Source organism: Hypomesus nipponensis, chromosome 8 (assembly GCF_054491055.1).
Source record: "Hypomesus nipponensis isolate SF chromosome 8, ASM5449105v1, whole genome shotgun sequence".
NCBI classification, from domain to species: domain Eukaryota; kingdom Metazoa; phylum Chordata; class Actinopteri; order Osmeriformes; family Osmeridae; genus Hypomesus; species Hypomesus nipponensis.
This window is the reverse complement of record NC_140368.1, coordinates 1,369,570-1,393,394: the sequence shown is the minus strand read 5'-3', so window position 1 is coordinate 1,393,394 and position 23,825 is coordinate 1,369,570. Positions and strand designations below refer to the sequence as shown.

At 49.6% G+C, this 23,825-nt stretch overlaps 1 protein-coding gene across 4 annotated transcripts; it reads left to right on the top strand.

Moving 5' to 3' along the window:
• The first annotated feature begins 30 nt into the window (after positions 1-30).
• pip4k2aa (phosphatidylinositol-5-phosphate 4-kinase, type II, alpha a) lies at positions 31-23,825 on the top strand. 4 transcript variants are annotated; one of them, XM_084702436.1, is made up of 12 exons: positions 861-1,418; positions 1,617-1,857; positions 10,353-10,450; positions 10,556-10,652; positions 11,367-11,519; positions 11,658-11,804; positions 12,133-12,171; positions 16,460-16,573; positions 18,905-19,018; positions 19,238-19,478; positions 19,632-19,735; positions 19,923-23,825. In XM_084702436.1, exons 2-12 carry the CDS (start codon positions 1,717-1,719, stop codon positions 20,001-20,003), a joined length of 1,329 nt encoding a protein of 442 aa, XP_084558562.1. In that variant the 5' UTR covers positions 861-1,418; positions 1,617-1,716; the 3' UTR covers positions 20,004-23,825. The 4 variants fall into 4 exon arrangements, with proteins under 4 accessions (XP_084558561.1, XP_084558562.1, XP_084558560.1 ...); XM_084702435.1 differs by lacking the exons at positions 861-1,418; positions 16,460-16,573 and adding an exon at positions 31-255; XM_084702434.1 differs by lacking the exon at positions 16,460-16,573 and having other exon boundaries at positions 861-1,193.

The following is a 23,825-nucleotide window of genomic DNA, read 5'->3' as shown; positions in this document are numbered from 1 at the left end:
GTGCTCGTGACCTCCTTGGACCATATAGGGACCAGAGATTTGACTTGTGAAAGTGTATTATAGAATATGAATAGACAAGTGTTCATCTTCAAACGTACATGTACCGTGATAAAACTAGTATAAACATGTACCGTGAAATGCTGGTAAGAATGTAGGTGGATGTCCAGACCACAAATGTGTTCACCGGGAGTAAAGATGCCTGTTCCCTTAAGAGGTGGTCCATTCTGGCAGCACGGGGCCCTTGGCATGAGGAGGGTGAGTCATAAAATAAATGAGCACTACATCAGCATCAGCAAACTGAGGTTCCCTCCTCGGAGACGCACTGACACAGCAGCAGCGGAGCGCCGATGGAAAAAGCACACTCTGCACCAAAACCCAGATGACCTCTAACGGCATTAGGCCTAGCTCCGGTGGTGCGGGACGCTGTCACTCCGCTGTCTCGGGCCCGGCTGCCCTCAGATTAATCTCAAATCAAGCAAGTTGCCGGTGAGGGGACGGGGGAAATGTTGAAAATGCTGGATTTAACACTTGTACATTATTAGGGGTTTGCAAAGGGGCATTGGATAAACACACATACACAAACACGCGTACGCGAGCAAACGCACACACACAAACGCACACCGAGAAAAATACCGTTAATCCATTAGGTTTAGGCTAACAATCTAGCACGTCATTTTGCTAATATTATACAGTGCGTGTTGTAGGAGTGAGAAATTAGAAATTGCACAGTAGAAACGCGGGGGAAGGGGTGAGGGGGGTTAGGGAAGGGAGGGGTTGTGTTGCAGCGAATCAGAGCGAGAGAAGCAGTAGAAGCTTGAATGTGCCTGCACGAGGGACCGTAGCTCGAGCTGTCACCTCCCTCCAGCTCGAGCTGTCAGTTGACAGCCAACACAGAGCCGGAAGCCACATACCCGCGGATTTGATGAGCCGTAGATTTTACACACATATTTGTACGCGATAAGAGATAAAGCCTTTAAGAATTAATCGTGAGGCCCCACGCTGTCATATCTACGGACTGACCCGTTATCGTGTACAAGGAAGGAAAGCCATTGCTATCTGACGAACATTCAAGCTAACTGTTAGCTAGCTTGACAGCTTGCCAGTACTGTGCAGTGCTCGAGCCAGGCTGTGTGTGGGTGGGCTAGCTGCCGAAGGTCGGACTGGACACCACGGACTGTTTGTAAAGCTCTTTGGTCAGCGAGCTAAATACCACTATAACGAGGCTGCATGACATTTCGTTTACCATTTCTACATTGCAGTATTAATTTGTGATGATTTTTTCCCACTGGATCCCAAACGAGTATTCATCCCGTTGCGTTGTAGTCAGTTAGTTACAAGGCAGCTAGTAGCTAGCTAGCTAAGCTATGCTAACGTCAGATCAGTGAGGACTGGCTGGGTGCGAGAACCGCAAGGAAGAGGTGACTTGACTGTCGAAGTGATGGGTTATTAAACAATATCTGGGAGTTATAATAGACGAAGATATTTGCTCGCCGTTTCCTCAGCTAATGAATAAGAAAACTGTGATAAATTTCGCAAATCCAAGGTGCCTGGCAACAGTAAATCTGTGAACGAGGACACATTTAGACGGGTGTTGTAATTATTATTTTTATTTTTAGTTAAATGCAGAGTGTCGGTGATCATTGAGCCGTGAGCTCGTGGTGAGCATCAGCTACCCAGCGAGCTATCTGAGATTCAGCCAGTTTACTACCGCTAAAGATGGCTACGGCGAGCAGCATTGCCGCATCTATTGCGAGCAAAACGAAGACCAAGAAGAAACACTTCGTGGCTCAAAAAGTGAAGCTCTTCCGAGCCAGCGACCCTCTTCTGAGCGTCCTAATGTGGGGAGTGAACCATTCGGTGAGTCCATCGTGTGCCCTATCAAAAATACAGTTTTTCTTGACCACTGTCTCTTAACCGTGTAGCGGCTGATACACGCAAATCAGAGGTGACAGCTCGCGGTGGTTGTGTTGAAGAATTTCATCCGCAGCTGTCCTGTAAAATGCAAATAGTTGCCATTCCAAATTTCAGTCAGGGTTGGAAGCATTGCCTAACGAGTTTGTATTGCTAGTCCCAGTGGTTTGACAGAGTTTATATATATATATATATATATATCACTTTAGTCAGCATCTACTGCGTTATTGAGCATGTCTTATTTGTATTGACTAGCATTGCTTAATCTGTGTGGTGTGATAAAATATGATTAACAAGTGTTACGCTGTTGGACTTGTCAGGTTTGCATACGATGTGACCTTTAAAAAATCCATCTGTTTTGAATGTGTGTGTGTGTGTGTGTGTGTGTGTGTGTGTGTGTGTCAGTCAGAGAGAAGCCCCTGTAGCTTCCTGATGTGTGTTGTGCCATATATGAGATATTGGAGATTTGAACTTAACTACTTGAGCTGCAGTCCAATGCTCTACCACTGAGCTATACCCATTGAGAGAGGGTTGGGGAACGGGGATGCGTATACATTTTACATTTAGCAGACGCTCTTATCCAGAGCGACTTACAGTAAGTGCAGGGACATTCCCCCCAAGGCAAGTAGGGTAAAGTGCCTTGGACACAACGTCATTTGACACGGTGGGGAATCAATCCGGCAACCTCCTGATTACCAGCCCGACTCCCTCACCACTAAGCCATCTGACACACTGATACACACTGAGTATATCTCAGTGGTAGAGCATGGTGATCGGTGTGTGGGTCCGTGTGGAGTTGTGTCTGTGTGTGTTTGTCTCGGTGTGGAAGCGTCAGTGTGAGCCAGAGTGATGTGACCTCCCCGCAGCCTGAAAGTGGAACTGAAGTGGAGGTTACACAACGCTCCTGGATCTAGCTGGACGGAGATCCATTCACCTAGTCAGCTTACAAGTAGTGTGTGCTAGGATCCAGTCCTGCAGCACTGTGCTGTGTGCTAGGATCCAGTCCTGCAGCACTGCTGTGTGCTAGGATCCAGTCCTGCAGCACTGTGCTGTGTGCTAGGATCCAGTCCTGCAGCACTGCTGTGTGCTAGGATCCAGTCCTGCAGCACTGTGCTGTGTGCTAGGATCCAGTCCTGCAGCACTGTGCTGTGTGCTAGGATCCAGTCCTGCAGCACTGCTGTGTGCTAGGATCCAGTCCTGCAGCACTGTGCTGTGTGCTAGGATCCAGTCCTGCAGCACTGTGCTGTGTGCTAGGATCCAGTCCTGCAGCACTGCTGTGTGCTAGGATCCAGTCCTGCAGCACTGTGCTGTGTGCTAGGATCCAGTCCTGCAGCACTGCTGTGTGCTAGGATCCAGTCCTGCAGCACTGTGCTGTGTGCTAGGATCCAGTCCTGCAGCACTGTGCTGTGTGCTAGGATCCAGTCCTGCAGCACTGTGCTGTGTGCTAGGATCCAGTCCTGCAGCACTGTGCTGTGTGCTAGGATCCAGTCCTGCAGCACTGTGCTGTGTGCTAGGATCCAGTCCTGCAGCACTGTGTCTCTGTTAGAACGTCAGCTTTGTTGCATTACGTTTTTTTGTTGTTGTTGAAGTCTGGTGAGGTGTTTTTAAGGGAGGGGCTACCCGGTATACCTCAGTGGTTAGAGCATTTGACTGCAGATCAAGAGGTCCCAGGTTTAAATCCCCCTCTGTATGTTGCTTTGGATATCAGCTTTGGCTAATTGAGTACAATATTATATTATTGTTACTTACTAAGCTTGTCTGATTCCCTAGTGTGTCAGCTTCTTATTCCCTGGACTTAAACAACCTTGACTTACCCTGCAAGAGAGACCACTTATATGTGTTACTAAGTATATAAAGTTAAAACCTACATAACACAGTCCTTAAAGACTTACTTCTAATCCCTAAACAGTCATCCTAAACCTATAGGCTACTAAGGCCACTGTTATTCTTCTCATGAGGTTTGAAATGACTCCTATCTTAAAACAGCACTGTGTGTCATCAAAGTGAACCAAGGTTATCATAATAGTAATTATGGAAATAATGACAGCAGAGAAGGAGGGTGATAGTTTAGTGGTGTTGATTATAGAGAGGGTTTGCCTCAAGGCACTTTCTGACGGTGTGTCAGCGCCCCCCCCCCCCGCCCTCCTCCTGCCCCCCACGCCCCCCCTTGCCCCCTGCGCCCCCCGCCCTCCTCCTGCCCCGAGTCTGAGAAGGGGTCATTTGGAATGTCTGCTGTCGATGGAACACAAGGATTGGAATGGGGAGAGTGGGAGTCTGTAGTATGTCATTCAGTGCAACACTGCAGAGGCAACACACACACACACACTTACACACACACAACACACACACACCCACAGAGGCCCTGAAACAGAACCATCTTTATCTCTGTAGGGACCTATCAATCAAACCCATCACACTGGAACTTCCTGCAGAACAGCTATTTCACTGCATTCTTACTGCTGGAGCCGTATGGTTACTATGGCTAACTAGTGACAGTTAACTGTTCAAGTTTGAAGTCTTGACTGGTGAAATAGGCCATTTGAGTGTTAACACAGAACCACATTTCAAACTCTGCCTGTTCGATGATGTTTGTGTGAAGAGAGAGTCTCCTGAAAGATGGTTATTCACTCGCTTGAAGACCCTGCCGCCAATTCCTTAGCTGGAGCTTCCAAACCCATAGAAATGGTTCCCTCCATCCTAACTCACTCAGACACCAACTCCACAGACTCTAGGACCCTGATACAGTCGCTGGCTGGTTTGGAAGACACGCAGCACCGCTGTTGGAATGTGTGCAAGACATGAAGGTTTTCAGCTAGTCTTGACTAGCAGGGTCTGCAGATGGACAGGATGTTCAGCAGAGCGGCATCACTGGCAGGAGGCTCCAGCAGAGCGGCATCACAGGCACTCTGCTGCTTCCTGTCAGACAAGACAGGTTGGCGTGTGGTCATGTCTAAACCTCACACGGTTTACTGTCACCGCTAGACCTCACTCTTAACAGATAACCCCCAGTGCAAGAGACAGTGGCTTGGTCTGGTGTGTATATAGCATTACCGGCTATTAGCACGGACGTGAGGGTGTAAAACTTATAACCTGCTTTCCCATCATTCTCCAGCAGCAAGAATGCAGTGAGATGTCCAAGACAACAAGCTCTTGGGCTTAGCTCATCAAGCCTAGGGCTCAGGTCTGGTGATGTCAGAAAGGTTAGGCCAGGTCTGGTGATGTAATGGCTCTCCCTCTCTCTCAGTCTCTCTATTTCTCTCCCTCTCCCAGTCTCTCTTGCTAACACTCGCTCTCCCTCTCTCCATATCTCCGCCAACACATTCTCTCCTTCTCCAACATCGTCCCATATCCCTCTCTCACACTCCCTTTTTAGTGTCATCATCTCTCCTCCTCAGCCCCCCCCCCCCTATCTCTCTGTCTCTCTCTCTCAGAGCAGAGTAGCTGGGTCTGGGTCTGTAGATTGCATAAGAGTAGGGCTCTCTATTAATAGCCACAGGAGCGACCTGCAGCTAATATCCAGTGAATATGGATGAAAAATAAGATAAAAGGAACCCCACAAAAGAACGCAATTTTCCCAGGCAGCCAAGTACTGTGTGTGTGTGTGTGTGTGTGTGTGTGTGTGAGACCACATGGTCTCTCCTGCAGCAGCCAGGGTGACTGGGTCAGTATCAGCAGCTTGGATCAGCAGGACATATCTGATGGTTAGTCTGGATCTGTCCTATGTGCTCTATCATTCTCCCTCTCTCCCTCTCTCTATCTATCTCCTCCCTCTCTCTATCTATCTCCTCCCTCTCTCCCTCCCTCTCTCTATCTCCTCCCTCTCTCTATCTCCTCCCTCTCTCCCTCCCTCTCTCTATCTCCTCCCTCTCTCCCTCTCTCTATCTATCTCCTCCCTCTCTCCCTCTCTCTATCTCCTCCCTCTCTCCCTCTCTCTATCTATCTCCTCCCTCTCTCCCTCTCTCTATCTATCTCCTCCCTCTCTCCCTCTCTCTCTCTATCTCCTCCCTCTCTCCCTCTCTCTCTCTATCTCCTCCCTCTCTCCCTCTCTCTATCTCCTCCCTCTCTCCCTCTCTCTATCTATCTCCTCCCTCTCTCCCTCTCTCTGAATCTCCTCCTTCCCTCTCTCCCTCTCTCTATCTCCTCCCTCTCTCCCTCTCTATCTATCTCTTCCTTCCCTCTCTCCCTCTCTCTATCTCCTCCCTCTCTCCCTCTCTATCTATCTCTTCCTTCCCTCTCTCCCTCTCTCTGAATCTCCTCCTTCCCTCTCTCCCTCTCTCTATCTCCTCCCTCTCTCTGAATCTCCTCCTTCCCTCTCTCCCTCTCTCTATCTCCTCCCTCTCTCTGAATCTCCTCCTTCCCTCTCTCCCTCTCTCTGAATCTCCTCCTTTCCTCTCTCTCTCCCCTTTCCCTCTCTCTGAATCTCATTCTGAATCACTGAGTGTGAGGGAAAGAGAGAGAGAGTGTGCGTGTGTGTGTGTGTAGGTGTGTCTAAGAGAGTGTGTGTGTGTGTGTGTGTGTGTGCTGTCTCCTGCACTGTGTGGGTGTGTCCTCATTAAGGCTGACCTCTGTGTGTGAGAACAGAGGGAGTAATGAGGGAGAGAGGGCTGAACGGAGAGAGGCGGCGGTAAGAGGAGCCTGCTAATTTAGCCGAGTGTTTTAATAAGTCCCACTGCATCACCTGACCTGATCACCTGACCTGATCACCTGACCCCAAAACTCTGGCTGAAGAGCACAGCAGATCCCTGGTCCACGCTAACAACAGTGTTTACATCTGACATTTGTATTCATTAATCAGATGCTGTTATCCAACACACATACAGTAGTGCATACAGCAAGCCCAGCAGTTCTAAGACATGGATACAAAATGTAAGATTACCAATATATCATCATATCTAATATGGATGCCATGCCAATGACCATCACCTCCTGATCTGAGAGGCAAAGGCTCTAACCACCGAGCTGGAAGCTATGCCTTCCCTCTTGGTAACATTGTTATTCAGAGACAACAGGGACGTGTACAGTATTGTTTCCATAGGGCCCCTTCCTGAAATGAATAGGCCTGTATAACATTTAAAAAGGTGAAATTGTTTATAGGCTGTCCAGGAAGGTCCAGTCTAGACTTGTGGTCTGATTGTGCGGGACAGTAATATGTGACCTTTTAAAAGGTCCTTATCTCAGCTGTTCACCAACTGTGTATGTTGAACACACACACACACACACACACTCTCTCTGGCATAAGACTGAGTCTCTTCCGCTGCAGAGCCCTGTTACGTAAATGACTGGATTGGACATTGACACAATAACATCCCATACTGACACTGACATGTATGTGGTGATGATTGTCAGGGCTCGAATTTAAGACTCAGGGGTTCCCGCAGCACTTTGCTGTTAAGGCGGCCGTCTTAGCAACACACGCCTGCCGGCTGAACTACGATATTCGCCGTTTTTCCGGCAGTTTTCTCCCTTTAATTCCAATGGCTGTCTTCCTACTTTAGAGAACTTCATTTTTGGCGGGAAACTCCCTGAGGCTTGTCCAGGACAAGTGGATTTTTTGTAGGACAAGTGGAATAGAAATGTTCTGTTACTTCACGTTATGTGCCACTCATTATGTCTTTTTTACAGATTTTATTTTACTGGATTCTGCATTCGTAAAACACAAAAAAAAAGTCTGAAGATCTCTACAGACCTTGCAGTGTTGGTGTTAACTTTTTATTTGTTCCATAATTTCCCTTTATACCTGGCAGAGGCTGATTTACCAAGGGCTCCTCAAAAGGTGTATACTTTACTGTTGAATATTAGCTGATATTCAACTACGTACATTTAACCGATACAAATGCTGCTAACACTTACTAGGTACACATCTGCTGACGGTAGCTAGCTAACGCCAACACACACAAAAAAAAAAAATATATATATATAAAATGATAAATCTTTACCCAGACAAGTGACTTTTGTGCATGGACAAACGATGAAACGTTAATGCACTTGTCCAAAGGACAAGCGCTCGTATCTCTGCGCTGGTGTCTCTCTGTGGAGGTCACGAGTGCTGCCCTGCTGACTGAGCACCCTCTCTCCTCTCCCACTTCCTGTCTGACGGTGCCGCAGAGCGCACTCACTCCGCTCCGGGCGGAAGCCCCAGCTCGTCACCATGGTGACAAACAGGAAGTGGTGGTGTTAGACTTGGCTGCTGTTCTGTTAGCGAGATAAGCCCAGCAGGATAACCAGACAGCACATGAGGAGAGTTCCTCTATCCAACGCTCCGTCCTAGCCTGGTGTCTCTCTCTCTCTCACACACACACAGACACACACACACACACACACAGGGTGAGGTCTGAGGAGGAGGAGGAGGAGAGAGGCGGGAGGTTTGGGGGTGTCCTCCAGAGGACTGCGTCATCCCAGCTCCCTCCTGGATGCATTAGCCTGTCTGGGGTTCTGCTGCAGCTTGGGCCCCCTGCCAGACTCAACCCTGCTTCCCTGGAGGACAGCGTGGCTGGGGAGAGGGAGAGGAGAGGAGGAGAAAAAGGAGGGCAGGAAGACGAGGAGGAGGGGGTCTGGGTGTCTGAGTTCCCTATCCTGTCCTCATTATGCGAGGTGGATGTGAGTTATAGTACTGCATGCTGAGTGTGAGTGTGTGACAGAGAGAGAGAGTTTTGTTTCCTCTCCTCCCCCTATTTGAAACAAAGCTTTGTCATGAGGGGACATCTCCTCTTAGGTCACCCACAATGCATCTCTCTGCCCCATGTGACGTTGGCGCCTGTGCCAGGCGCAGCGCGGTGCCAGTAAGGGGCCACAGCTCTTTGGACCTTCTCTCTTTCCGTAGTCTATAAACCTGTCACCAGCCTGCTGTGCAACACTAAGGCAGCTACATGAACATGCAAGCATTCCTTCTGTTCTTGTCAACAACACAACACACCTTGATTCATGAGTTTATTGGCTTATGTTGATTCTGGGCCATCACATGAAACACACACACAACTCCACGCTATGCCTCTTTTTCCCTTGAGGACCAGGGTTTAGAAACACCATCTCAGAGGCACGATTCACCCTGTCTTCAAAGTTAGCCAGATGTCGTCACTCTTCCAGAGCAGTCTAGCTGAGCCCCATGTTCCCTACCATCTGCTGTGAGGATCATGGAGTATAATTTTTCTAATGCTCCTCCTCTCTTCTCCCCCCCTGCTTCTCTCCCCCTCTCCTCCTGCTTCTCTCCTGTTTCCCCAACTACTACCCACTCCCCCTTTCTTCTCCTTTTCCACCTCCTCTGCCCCTCTTCCTCCTGTCCTCACTTCTCCTCTACCTCCTCCTCTTCTCCACCTTCCCCTCCTCCCTCCATCTCCTCCTCTTCGGAGGCCTCAGCTTGTGAGATGCAGCTCAGATCCTCCAGCTCCATCTTACAAAGCAGATTACCTCTAAATCCTGTTGTGCCTGTAGCTGTGAGTCCATACACAGTGGCTGTGTAACCCAGCACCATCTTTACAGGAGGCTGCAGGCTGCAGACCCAGAACCATCTTTACAGGAGGCTGCAGGCTGCAGACCCAGAACCATCTTTACAGGAGGCTGCAGGCTGCAGACCCAGCACCATCTTTACAGGAGACTGCAGGCTGCAGACCCAGAACCATCTTTACAGGAGGCTGCAGGCTGCAGACCCAGAACCATCTTTACAGGAGGCTGCAGGCTGCAGACCCAGAACCATCTTTACAGGAGGCTGCAGGCTGCAGACCCAGCACCATCTTTACAGGAGGCTGCAGGCTGCAGACCCAGCACCATCTTTACAGGAGGCTGCAGGCTGCAGACCCAGAACCATCTTTACAGGAGGCTGCAGGCTGCAGACCCAGAACCATCTTTACAGGAGGCTGCAGGCTGCAGACCCAGAACCATCTTTACAGGAGGCTGCAGTCTGCAGACCCAGAACCATCTTTACAGGAGGCTGCAGTCTGCAGACGCGCTCTTGTCGCTCCGGCTGGAGGTGCACACTGAGATTTAGGTTCTTTGTTGTTCTAGTTTTGTGACGATGACGACTGCTGCTTCAGGAGAAGCCCGAGACAGACTGGAGACTATTAATAGACCTGCTCAACCTGCCAGCACCCAGTGACACACAGGCAGAGAGAGATAGATGGAGGGAGGGAGGGAGGGAGGACAGGGTGGGTGTGGGGGTGTGTAATAGACTGAGAGAGACTGAGACTGAACTGAAATCATCTGTATGTGACACTAGCTGAGCCTGAATCACAGTCCTACAGCAACCTCTGCTGTCATAGTCCACATAAAGCTCTGCTAACTCCCAGAAGCACTGCCTGAAACATGATTCAGGTGCAGGTTCAGATCTGGTTAAAACCGGTTCTTCAGCTCTCCAAGCCTTAGATGGTCAGCCTTAGTGGACTTTCAAGTAGTGGTGTGGGGCAATGTGCCTCCCTCATACTGGTGTGTGTGTGTGTGTGTCCTACCAGATCAATGAGCTGAGCCATGTTCAGATCCCTATCATGCTGATGCCAGATGACTTCAAGGCCTACTCCAAGATCAAGGTGGACAACCATCTCTTCAACAAGTGAGTTCACACTTCACACACAGACACAAACAGACACACACTAAATGCTCATCTTCATTACAGTATGGGTGAATTATTTTGTGTTGTGTGTGTGTGTGTGTGCAGGGAGAACATGCCAAGCCATTTCAAGTTTAAGGAGTACTGTCCTCTGGTGTTCCGTAACCTCAGGGAGAGGTTTGGGATCGATGACCAGGACTTCCAGGTAGGTGCAGCACACACACAGGGAGGGGGAGAGGGGCAATAGGGAGGTGGAGAGGGGCAATAGGGAGGTGGAGAGGGGCAATAGGGAGGTGAAGAGGGGCAATAGGGAGGGGGAGAGGGGCAATAGGGAGGGGGAGAGGGGCAATAGGGAGGGGGTGAAGCGGTAGTGAGTTGGAAAGATTCGCATGACCAGCTGAGGACTTAGTCTTGTGGGCAGCAGCTGTCTGGAGAGGTGAGGGGTCCACCAGCCAGCACACATCCAGGATCAGGGCTCTGTGGTGGGGGTGGGAGAGGGGCAGTGAGGGGCTCTGTGGAGCCCAGGGGAAGGCTCTCATCCTGGGGTGGTGTGTGTGATGTGACATGCCCTCCTGTGGAGCTGGAGTGGAGGCCAGCTGAGACTGGCACAGACAGCTGTGGTCTGCCACACACAAACATCTGTTGTAACAGTATACTTGTGGGAAAAAATAGCATCAACACTAATTACCTCTAATAACAACTGTAATTCAGCTTCTTACCCAGACCCTAAAATAGTTATAAATGTGAGAACACAAATTAGGTCTGTTTGGTTCTTATGGGTATATTTACACACACACTGTAATGACCTTCCCTTCGCGTTCTCTCTCTATCTTTCTACCCCTCCCCCTCTCTATTTATTTATTCCTCTCTTCCCCCCACTCTTTCTCTTCCTTCCCCCCCTCCTCCCTCCCCCCTGTAGAACTCTCTGACCCGCAGCGCTCCTCTGAACAGCGAAGCTCAGGGCCGCAGCGGCGCGCGCTTCCACACGTCCTACGACAAGCGCTACGTCATCAAGACCATCAGCAGCGAGGATGTGGCCGAGATGCACAACATCCTGAAGAAGTACCACCAGGTACCCACACATACTCTCACACACACACTAATACACACTCACACAACACATACTCACACACACACTCACACCTCTCGTGCCCGTGTGTGTGTGTGTGTGTGTGTGTGTGTGTGTGTGTGTGTGTGTGTGTGTGTGTAGTTCATCGTGGAGTGTCATGGCAGCACCCTGTTGCCCCAGTTCCTGGGGATGTACCGGCTCACTGTGGACGGAGACGAGACCTACATGATCGTCACCCGCCACGTGTTCTCTCACCGCCTGTCTGTCTGCCGCAAATACGACCTGAAGGTGAGGGGGGGGGGGGGAGTGGTTGGGGAAAGGAGTGCTGGGGGGGAGTGGTTGGGGGAGGGGGGGCTGGAGGGAGGGCTGGGATAGGGGCGGAGGGTTAGAGAGGGAGGGCTGAGAGGGCTGGGAGAGATGTGGGGGGTTAGAAATGTTGAAACTAATGAGCTAAAGATAAACTAGAAAAGAAACTGTCGTCATCAGCTTGATGAGACTTAAGTTCTTCTCTCTCCCTTTACATCTCTCTCTCTCTTTCTCCTTCTATATGTCTCTCCCTCCTTTTATATCTCTCCCTCTATCTCTCTCCCTCTATCTCTCTCCCTCTATCTCTCAGGGTTCCACAGTAGCAAGAGAGGCCAGTGACAAGGAGAAGGTACAGTCACCCTCCACAGCCTTGGTGACACTAACTCACACTCATGCTTACACTTTCACTCACTCACACACACACACACACACAATCGACACTTCCTGGTCATTTACCCAGATTTTTGTGACACTGATTAGCTTTACTGTTCACTTTGTGCTTGTTTTCCTGGTTGAACCCCACATCCATGTGGAGGGAGAGAACTGTGTGTCACACCAGGGTTTAGACTGTGCCCACCTGCTGTGTGTGTTACACCAGGGTTTAGACTGTGCCCACCTGCCATAAACACCAACACTGTGTTTGGCTCCCGTCCATGATGGGGAAGGACAGTTACAGTGAAGCCCATCCATCTTCCTCAGTCAACCCCTTCTCACCCCCTCCCCCTGACATGACTCCCCCTGACCCCTGCATGCCAGGTCCTCTGCTGCTTTACCCCTCCATGCTTCTGCAGTTTCATCAGTGCCCCCCTGCTTGCTATCTGTGTGTGAGAGACTGGTGTGTGTGTGTGTGTGTGTGTGTGTGTGTGATCCAGTGGTGCTAGCTGGAGGAGGTTTAATACTTCTCTTGTATGGAGTGGTGGAGTGGTGGAGTGGTGGTGGATGGATTGGTGGAGAGGTGGATTGGTGGAGAGGTGGAGTGGTGGATGGAGTGGTGGAGAGGTGGAGAGATGGAGAGATGGAGAGGTGGAGTGATGGAGTGGTGGTGGATGGAGTGGTGGATGGAGTGGTGGAGAGATGGAGTGGTGGAGAGATGGAGTGATGGAGTGGTGGAGTGGTCCTCTGGATGCAGGACTGGTTCAGAGTGCTTTGCTGCCCTGCTCAGCACCATGAAAACATGCTGACTCACTCAAAGAAGGTGGTGTGTGTGTGCGCCTGTATTAAGCAGGCGTGTGTGTGTGTGTGCGCGCATGCTCTGGACCACAGCCATGTTTGGGCAGAGCGAGGATCCGACCCTGAAAGGTCAGGTGTTTCCTGTGGGAGGGGAGAGGGTGGGAGGGGAGGGTGGGGAGGTCATGTCCACAGGGTCGTGAAGACTTCAAGGAGTCTACATTCCCCCCCACACACACACACACACACACACACATCAATTCAATGCAGAACAAATCCACAGTGACTATGGAAACCAAGCTCCATGGGGTTACACTCACACACACACACACACACACACACTCACACCTAACTGGCTGTCTGTCTCTGCTGAGTGTGTATTAATTGCTCCTTTACAGACTAACAATGGAGATTAACCAGATTAGGGATTACTTGTGGGCTTTCTTTGTTGCTGCTACCTGTGTAACTTGTGTTGCCCACATTAAGGTGTGTTAGCAACAGTATACAGTCAGTTAACAGTATTAGCGGCATTAGCAACATCAGCAGTTCTAGTTGTAGCAGCTTTGGCGGAGTTAGCAGTGCTAGTTTTAGCAGCGCTAGTGTTAGCAGTGATACTGTTAAGGGGGTTGGCATCGGTAGTGTTAGCAGCATTTCTTATAGCAGCTTTAGCAGCGCTAGTGTTAGCAGCGCTAGTGTTAGCAGCGCTAGTGTTAGCAGCGCTGGAGTTAGCGGGGTTAGCAGCGCTAGCGTTAGCTCCTCTGCCTGTCCTGCTGGCGGGAGCTTCATACACAGAGCTCTCTGGAGCTCAGCCTTGGATGTTTTGCCTGGCACAGTTTGGTCCTGAATATGCACGGCCATGCAATACAATCTTTCTGCCTCACACACACACACACACACAGTCATTCACACACACCTTAAATAAGCACTTTAGTGAGCACTTCTAGAGTTGTTGTAAATGACTGGGATGCTCATCCCACTAACCAGTGTTTGAGGATTCAGCGTTTCCATCCAGGCTGTGATGTGTGTGCGTGTATTTCCGGTGTGTGTGTTTTCAGTGTGTGGCGTTGCTTCACACACAAACAACAAGCCCAGCCAGTGACCCTGTTCTGCCCTGCTGCATGGCCCCTCGTTGTGCTTCTATCCCCACGCATGCATCTGCATGGAGCTGCCTGGCCGCATATGTCCCCTGCAGGCTTCTGTAGCTCTCACTCACTCACTCACACACACACACACACACACGTGTGTAGAGACCCAACATTGTGCTGCATGCATCTGTTCTACTCATACGCACAACCTGCGAGTTCTCAGGGTGGGTTGGTACCTGCATATCCCTAGGTTACCTGTGTATCCCTAGGTTACCTGTGTATCCCTAGGTTACCTGTGTATCCCTAGGTTACCTGCGTATCCCTAGGTTACCTGTGTATCCCTAGGTTACCTGTGTATCCCTAGGTTAGCGGCTTATCCCTATGTTACCAGCCTGTTGCAGTGGGGTCTGTGCACAACTGGACTTCCAGCCCTCCAACCTCCATAGAGACCTCACCTGAACACTCAGCTCCACACACACCTGAACACTCAGCTCCACAGACACCTGAACACTCAGCTCCACAGACACCTGAACACTCAGCTCCACAGACACCTGAACACTCAGCTCCACAGACACCTGAACACTCAGCTCCACACACACCTGAACACTCAGCTCCACACACACCTGAACACTCAGCTCCACACACACCTGAACACTCAGCTCCACACACACCTGAACACTCAGCTCCACAGACACCTGCACACTCAGCTCCACAGACACCTGAACACTCAGCTCCACAGACACCTGAACACTCAGCTCCACACACACCTGTAGTCAGATACCACGACAGGGTGGAGAAGAGAGTCAGCTCCCAGCTCACTGAGAAAGATGGATGTTGTCACCTGGAGCAGGGCAGGATCGCCCCCTCGCGACTTTATCTTTAACCTCCAGCCAACTAACACCTTTCAGTTGTTAGTTAGTTGTTCAGCTGTTTAGATTCTCTGCTGGTATTTCCTAAGAGAACGCAGGCTCAAGGGAAACATCACTGGGCCTGCTCCTGGATCCAGCTGTCTCAGATGGCCATGTGACTGTGTTGTTGTAGTTGTAGTTGTTGTTTATATGTTGTTTTCTGTTTACTCTGACCCACACTCCTCATGCCAGCAGCACCAGCTGGCGTCCCCATTGGATAGGGGAGTGTGTGTGGTGTTATGGGAGTGTGTGTGTGGTGTTATGGGAGTGTGTGTGTGTGGTGTTATGGGAGTGTGTGTGTGGTGTTATGGGAGTGTGTGTGTGGTGTTATGGGAGTGTGTGTGTGCTTTTATGGGATTGTGTGTGTGGTGTTATGGGAGTGTGTGTGTGGTGTTATGGGAGTGTGTGTGTGGTGTTATGGGAGTGTGTGTGTGGTGTTATGGGAGTGTGTGTGTGGTGTTATGGGAGTGTGTGTGTGGTGTTATGGGAGTGTGTGTGTGCGTGTGTGTGGTGTTATGGGAGTGTGTGTGTGGTGTTATGGGAGTGTGTGTGTGTGGTGTTATGGGAGTGTGTGTGTGGTGTTATGGGAGTGTGTGTGTGGTGTTATGGGAGTGTGTGTGTGCTTTTATGGGATTGTGTGTGTGGTGTTATGGGAGTGTGTGTGTGGTGTTATGGGAGTGTGTGTGTGGTGTTATGGGAGTGTGTGTGTGGTGTTATGGGAGTGTGTGTGTGGTGTTATGGGAGTGTGTGTGTGGTGTTATGGGAGTGTGTGTGTGCGTGTGTGTGGTGTTATGGGAGTGTGTGTGTGGTGTTATGGGAGTGTGTGTGTGTGGTGTTATGGGAGTGTGTGTGTGGTGTTATGGGAGTGTGTGTGTGTGGTGTTATGGGAGTGTGTGTGTGTGGTGTTATGGGAGTGTGTGCTGGTGGCATTAGAAGAGTGCCAGGTGTCCAGCCTCAGTCTCAGAAGCCAGACTGTGGCTCCTTCTGTCAGACCACACACACACACACACACACACACACACACCCAGATCAGAGCCACACAGGAGGACACTCAGTAGGTGAGGAGGACTGTAGGTCATGGAGGTGGATGAACTTGTTCCAGAGATGCAGAAACATCAGAGAGAACTGGAGGAATGCTGTCCTCAGGCCTCAGTTCAGTTTGAACGTCCCAGAAACACCAGGGAGACAGGCTGTCCTTCCTCCTGGAAACTCTTCTTCATCTTCCTTCGTTAAAGGCAGCTGGCTCCAAGACGAGCCGTGAAAAGCAGCTTTTTCTTCTCTTTGTCGCCTTCTAACCAATACAAGTTGTTGTATTTTTCTTAAACACTTGCCTTTCCTTCCAACTTCCTTCTTCCTCTTCCTCTGCCTTCTCCCTCACCTCCTTCCTTTCCCCCATCCCTTCCTCCCTTGCTCCACCCCATCCCTCACATCCTCCCTTGCCCCCTCCACAACCCCCCCCCCCCCCCTCTCTCTCTAGCAACCGCGGCCTCCTGAGGATGTGCCCCCGAGGCCCAAATCTAACGTTCAGCAAAGGCTGCAAACGCTGCGGATCGCCACGCGCTTTTACTGCGCAATGAAACACGTAAGAGATGTACGAGAACCAGGCTCATATATATATACCAGGCATGACCTACCTACCTGCCCACCTACCTACCTACATATATATCTAGTTATCTATCTTCCACTCCATATATCTATCGCTTGACCTGTCTATCAAAATATCTATCTCTCTGTCTACCTCTCTCTCTACCTCTCCATATATCTATCCACATTTCCATCTATCTATCAATCTACCTTTCCACCTATCTTATCCACCCCAAGGCTTGTCCCAATAGCTGGACCACTGAATGCTACTTGTCGTCTAAAACAGTTCGATGTAGCGAGAGGCCAGCCAGTCGACTCTCCTCCTCTCATCTGTCATGTTTAGATCCTGATTTCTAGTTTTTAGTTTATTCCCATGGTGCGAGACCCCTGCGCCCAAACAGGCACCAGTTCTCACGGTCTGAATTCAGACGCAGGAAGGGAAGTGTGTCCATCTGTGAGGTTTCCTTAGTGCGGGATCACCTCCCCTTCTCTGCCCGAGCAGAGACAAAAGCAGAGCCGCACGCTACACATGCTGAGCAATGCACAGCCGGCTACAACTGACATCACTGACTTCACTCTACTCCTGCTAGCTTTCTGTCTCTCCCCTTCTCTCTGCATATCTCTCTCCTATCCCTCTCAATTTGTCACTTATTCACTTACACACACACACACAGGAAATATAGCTGACCCAGATGCAGTATTGACAGGGGAGGGTGGCGGTGACGGTGCTACTGGGTATGACGGTCAGGGGTGAGCGGAGGGTCACATCCAACCTTCTTTAGGTTCAGGATGAGGACAATCCACCTAAAACAAACCGCTTCAAGTTTAAAGTTCGACTAGGAAGTGTGAACTGAGAGGAAACGCATGAGGATGGATGGATGGCAGGATGGATGGCAGGATGGATGGATGGATGACAGGTGAGAGCAGGGCTACAGTCAGGAGGTAGACAGTGTTTCTATGTCCTGACAGGTCCAGGTTCTCTCTGGTTCAGTGGTCACATGGGATTACGTGCTAAGCTCTTCAGGATCTCTCCCACATCCTCACGGGAACAGAGAGACTGTGTGTGTGTGGGGTTTAGGTTGTCTGTTTGTATATATGTACATGGTCATGTGTTTGTGTCTACCTGTGTCTTTGCTGTGTATACTGTCGTGAGATTTGAGTTGTATGATCTGTAAAAGAGTGCATGTTTCACTGTGGCCTCATTTTGTGTCTGGAGCGAGTGAGAGTAGTGTGTGTGAGTGCGATTGTGTGTGTGTGTGTGTGTGTGTGTTCTCCGCTCACTCTAGTGCTGCAGGGTGCTGGTTGTGTGTCACTGCTTCCCCCGCTGCTGTAGAAACACTCCTCAGTAGAGCTGCTGCCCGTTTCCTCATTTCCTGCTTACTACTTCCTCTGAGCCCCAGAGCGCGCCCCCTTCCTGTCCCACAGAACGCCCCTGCCCTCCACAGGCCTTTCCCAGTACTGCAGACAGCCAGGCCCCAGTCCCACTGCACTGCTTTAGGCTGCTGGTTTTGGGGTCACAGAGAAACACCACAGCACACTGTAGATTCAACCATGAGGCCAGAAAAAGGGTCTTTTAAAGGGATAGTTTACCCTAAATTTTAAATTCTGTAAATTACCAAATGTTTTCCTTTTACATTTCGGTTCAGGTTGAATTGGGTTAACTATCCCTTTAATTTCTTTAGTCGTCATCTCATCTGCCGGGCTGAGCAATCAGGACCATGTCAGTTGTACTCTCCTGTATCCAACCAGTATTATTATTATTATTATTATTATTATAACCTTTATTTAACCAGGAGAGACTCCTGGAGATTACAAATCTCTTTTTCAAGGGAGACCTGGCCAAGATGCTTTATAAGGACACACAAATAGTAGGGGAGCAGATCAAGTATGGTCTTATATATAAAGGCATACCAATGACAGAGCCTAGGGTGGCCAGTGCAGGCCATCCTACCTATTAACAGTCTGGACTCAGCTCCTGAGTCTCACATCCCCCTGAGCAGTGGGGCTGAAGCAGTCAAACTGGTTAGCTAGCAGGCTACAGGAGTTTGTACTCTCCTGCTAGCAGGCTGGCTAGCAGGCTACAGGAGTTTGCACTCTCCTGCTAGCAGGCTGGCTAGCAGGCTACAGGAGTTTGCACTCTCCTGCTAGCAGGCTGCCTAGCAGGCTACAGGAGTTTGCGCTCTCCTGCTAGCAGGCTACAAGATTAGGACTCTCCTGCTAGCAGGCTGGCTAGCAAGCGACAGGAGTAGCCTCTCCTGCTAGCTAGCAGGCTACAGGAGTAGCCTCTCCTGCAGTGTACTGACTAGCTGTGTGTGGTCACCTCCTCCCTGGTCGCCAGGCCAAGGAGCTGCCCACCTACAAGGACAACGACTTCATCAATGACGGTCAGAAGATCTACATCGACGAGGAGAACAAGAAGATGTTCCTGGAGAAGCTGAGGAAAGATGTGGAGGTAGGGGGTCTTTGTGGGAAGGAAGGGTCCAGGGTGTGTGCGTGTGTGCGTGTGCGCGTGTGTGTGTGATTAAGTCTTCTCCTGAGTATGTTCCTCCCTGGTCAGTTCATGGCTCAGCTGAAGCTGATGGACTACAGGTGTGTGTGTGTGTAAAGTGTACAGGTGTGTGTAATGTGTACAGGTGTGTGTGTAACCCTGAGCATGTCGGTCTCTGGTCAGTTCCTGGCTCAGCTGAAGCTGATGGACTACAGCCTGCTGGTGGGCATCCATGACGTGGAGCGGGCGGAGCAGGAGGAGGTGGAGAGCGAGGACAACGAGGGCGAGGATGACGGCGAGAGCGACGGCGGGGGCGTGGGCACCCCCCCAGACAGCCCCAGCAACACCCTGGACAGCACCAAACCCCTCTCACCCGGAGAGTTCGACCCCAACATCGATGTCTACGCCATCAAGAGCCATGACAGTCAGTAGATGTTACCTGTGTGTGTGTGTGTGTGTGTGTGTGTGTGTGTGTGTGTGTGTGTGTGTGTGTGTGTGTGTGTGTGTGTGTGTGCGCGCCATACAGAGCCATGAGGGTCAGTAACAGCTGCCTGTGTGTGTGTGTGTGTGACCCCAGGTGCTCCCAGGAAGGAGGTGTACTTCATGGCGGTCATTGACATCCTGCAGCATTATGATGCCAAGAAGAAGGCTGCTCATGCTGCCAAGACCGTCAAGCACGGGGTACTCTACTCTGTGTGTGTGTGTGTGTGTGAGGGAGAGTGTGTGTGAGGGAGACTGTCAGAGAGGAAGTGAATGTATGTCTGGGTATGTGTGTGTGAGTGAACTGATACTTCTGCGGTGTGTGTGTGTGTGTGTGTGGGGTCGTCCTTGCCTGGCTGGTCACAGTACTCTCTGTCTCCCCCTGCAGGCAGGAGCAGAGATCTCCACGGTGAATCCAGAGCAGTACTCCAAGCGCTTCTATGACTTCATCAGCAACATCCTGTCATAGCCCCCCTCGCCCAGGGCAGCGGGGAGGAGGGAGGGAGGGGGGGAGACCATACAGAGGAGAGGTGGTAGTTGTTTTGACTCCCTTCCTCCTTCACTCACCTCTCTCTCTTCTCAAGTTCTCTTCCCCTCCGCGGGCTGCTCCCCTCTGCAGCTAAAACCTTCGTTTACATTTGCCGCCTCCTCGATTGGGTCGCACTTTGTTACTTTGGACCAGAAGGGTTCAAGAGGAGAACGGGTCCTCTAGTCATTACTGTTTTATATCATTTGTTATTGTTTGTTTGGGATTATGGCTTTAGGTTGTTTGTTTTTTTTACTGCCTCTCAACACCCTGCATTGTTTGTTGTTGTTGTGGTTGTTGTTGTTGTGGGGTTTGTGTGATTTTCTGATTGACCTTCTGAGGTGCAGAGGGCTTGTGTGAGCTCAGGTGGAGGTGAATAACGACAAGAGTGACGTCACATGAAAAGGTGAAACGGGAAGTGTACCTTTTACGGGCTCGTCCAATGAAATCGCTCCACTTCAGAAAGTCGGAGGCAGTCTTCCAATAGGCCGACAGCCATACCATCCAATCGCCATGAGTGCACCCTGCCAAACCAATCCCTGTTGGGTCTCCCCTCCTCCAGCCGCCCAATCAGCTGCTCCCCCTGACGACGCATGTTCCTTCTCCCGTCAAACTGACGCTTTCCCAAGCAAGGCTATGTGGTTGTACTCCTGCCACACACGCACACACACACGCCTGTTCGGCACCCGCTGCCCTGCAAACACACACATATAAACACACACATATAAACACTCACACACGCCTTCCCACATCTCCGTTCTGCACCCGATTCCAGACACACACACACGTGTATAAACACCCCCAAGAGAGAAGCCAGTGTTGGTCTGGGCCCGGTGTGGGAGAGCAGAACAAGGTTTATCTGGAGATGGATCCAGAGGTCAGGTGGTCACCCAGTTCACCTCACCCTGAATCCTGTCACTGTCGCCCTCTCTACCAGAATCCTGGTCTGTTTCAGAGTGGGAAGCGCTTGTTGCCGTGGTTTCAGAGTGGGAGGCGCTTGTTGCCGTGGCATCTGAGGCTTGTTGACCCTCCATTGCCATCAGCACCTTAACCGTTGCACTTTTATACCAGTTTTTTTATTTTTGTTAAAAATAATTAATCGCATCTCTCGTTCTTTTACTGAAGAACTGTCTGGAGCTCTGGAACACAGCCCTGACAGGTGCCCCGCCCTGCCCCCTTTCTACCCCTGCAGCCCTCCCCCTGCACTCTGAGGGGAGACACACCTGTCCTGGTCTCTGTAGAGGGGGGGGGGGGGGGGGGGGAGTGTGTGTGCCCGTGATCCAGACAGACAGGCGATGGCTTTACCTCTGGCATCGTACCAAGACACACTTGCCTTGAGCAGCTGGAGGGCAACTCTGTATTGGACAGTGTTTTACAAGGGGGGGCGTCCTTTTCATCAAGTCAAGCCAACCTTGTCAGTTTCTCCTTTCAACGATGTTGCGTGTTTGTGTTTACCCTCTTGTTGTTTGTGTTGCTGTTGTTGTGTCGTTGTCGTCGTTGTTGTTTTCTGTGTTCGAATTTGGCGGGTTCTGAAATGACGTGGTGAATTTGTATATTTTGCACACACAAAAAAAGGAACCAAACGTTATGCATACGATCCTAATCGGTTAAGTTGGTCTTAACAAGGGAAAGGCAATATACACAGGACCAAGTGTGAGTTTGTGCGCAATGTTGTTTGTGCGCAATGTCCGTTATGGTTAACCAAGGAGTTACGTTGGTTAACTCCTCGAATATTGTAACCCATGCAAAAAGCTTCCACGCGATCCTTTTCTTTAAATGCATAGATTATATTCACATATATTTTTACATTTGCATTTTAGTCATGAAATATAGTTGTATTTTCAAACTGCACCCTAAGACTGAGTGACAGTATTGTGTTCAGATGAAGAATGAAACTGCTTGGATTAGTAAGATGTGTACTGGAAACTCAAACAGCTACATGCATGAGGCACCCGTTCCCCTTACATCTGTGTTGTGACTGTAGGACCGTCTGGATCCTGGTATCCTTCACGTAAACTGAAACTTGTGTTTAGTTTGATTTCCTCAGAGTAACCGAGTCTTTACCATGCTTTAAACTGTGTTTTCACTGTATACACTGTGCAAGAGGTGTGCCTTTATATTCCAAATTATTTAATTTTGTATTTTAAATTTTTTTTTTTTTTTTTTTTTTAAGTGAAAGTCAATGGTTATTTTAATAATAGGGTGTTTACTTTTAAAACAAAATTGTTAACATGTTTTTTTGTTGTTTGTTTGGTAAATTGGACCCTCCTTTGTACAAGTTCACTCTACTAATCTACAGCTGTTCCTTATTCAAACTGATTAATTTGTTATCGCCAGTTCTAAACAACAACATCAGAATATTGTCCGTCTCAAATATAGAGGCTTAACAGTGCATAAACATGGCCCTCAGGTTCAGCTGTAGGACCAGTGTTGATAATTTAACACCCATGTTAACCCTCTGGAAAGAAGACAGGAATCTGACCTCAGATTAGCGTCTGTGGGCTCATACCGTCTGATGTGAACCCTTGGTTTACTCTGTGGGGCCTGCCTGCAGTGTGTGTGTGAGTGTGTGTGTGTGTGTGTGCATTGTGATAGTGGAGTGTGTACTTCTGTGTGACTGTCGTATCGCTGTTTAGATGTTCTTTACTGGCTTCTTCTTATACTTCCAATGCTCAGGAGTCTGTTTTTCTCCCTCTCTCATTCTCCCTCTCTCATTCTCCCTCTTCCACCCTCTCTCAATCCCTGCACATGGATTTCTTATACATACCTCATGTCAGTCCTGGACTCGCTACAGTGAATATGTATAACCCCTTTGCTAAACTGGCTAATGCTTTCTGTGCACACAGACACCCTATAATCTAGCTCAGTGTTGGTCTTGGAGGCAGAAAAGGGAGAGACTGAGCATGCTGGGAAAGTGAGTTCTCTAGCTCTGAGAACATTTGCCATTTCACAGACTTGGATCCAACTATGGACTCAGCCCTGACCCCTGACCCCATCCTGCTGGGGGTGGACCACGTTTCCTCTCATCGCACACCGGTGACTGGTTTCCCTCGGTAACCAGGATCAGCTATCCAGCCGGACACCATTTCACCCCAGGCTCCTTCCTCTGGCCTCCTCATATGAGCTCAGAGAATATTGTACGGTTTAAATGTTCTATACTGTTGCAATTACATTTGTTTTTGTTAGTTTGTTGGGGGGGGGGGGGGGTACTGTGTGTGTTACATGCACAGAAAGATGTGGACATCCAGACCCCAAGATAAGATGTCTGGATCTGGAGTTCTAAGTGTTAAGGGATCGACAATGACACAATCTGCAAGGGTGGGATTTTTCTTGGATAGGAAAGATTTTAAAAAACGACGCAGACTAGTTTAGAAATCTGGATATTTGCGGAACAAACCCAAATCATACTGTTACATGTCGGACCTTTTTTCGTGTCCTTTTGCATTTGCACTCAGAACTGTAAAGATAAGGAAAATCTCCCTTGCAGATTCCATCTTGAACTTGGTGGTGACCCAGAGTACTTTTTAAGCATTGCTAAAGCATTTTGTGTGTGTGGTTGATTGTGTGAGTATGTATGTGTGTGTGTGTGTGTGTGTGTGTGTTGCTGTCAAGCATTAATCGTAAAAAAAGAGTTGTCTTATGTGAGGTCAATTCCTGTTATATAATGGTTATTGTTCTACACATATATTGGTCATAATTATAATAACAATACACTCCATTCCATAAGAACTGCACTCAAATCAATAAAGCAATTGGTCTGCTAAA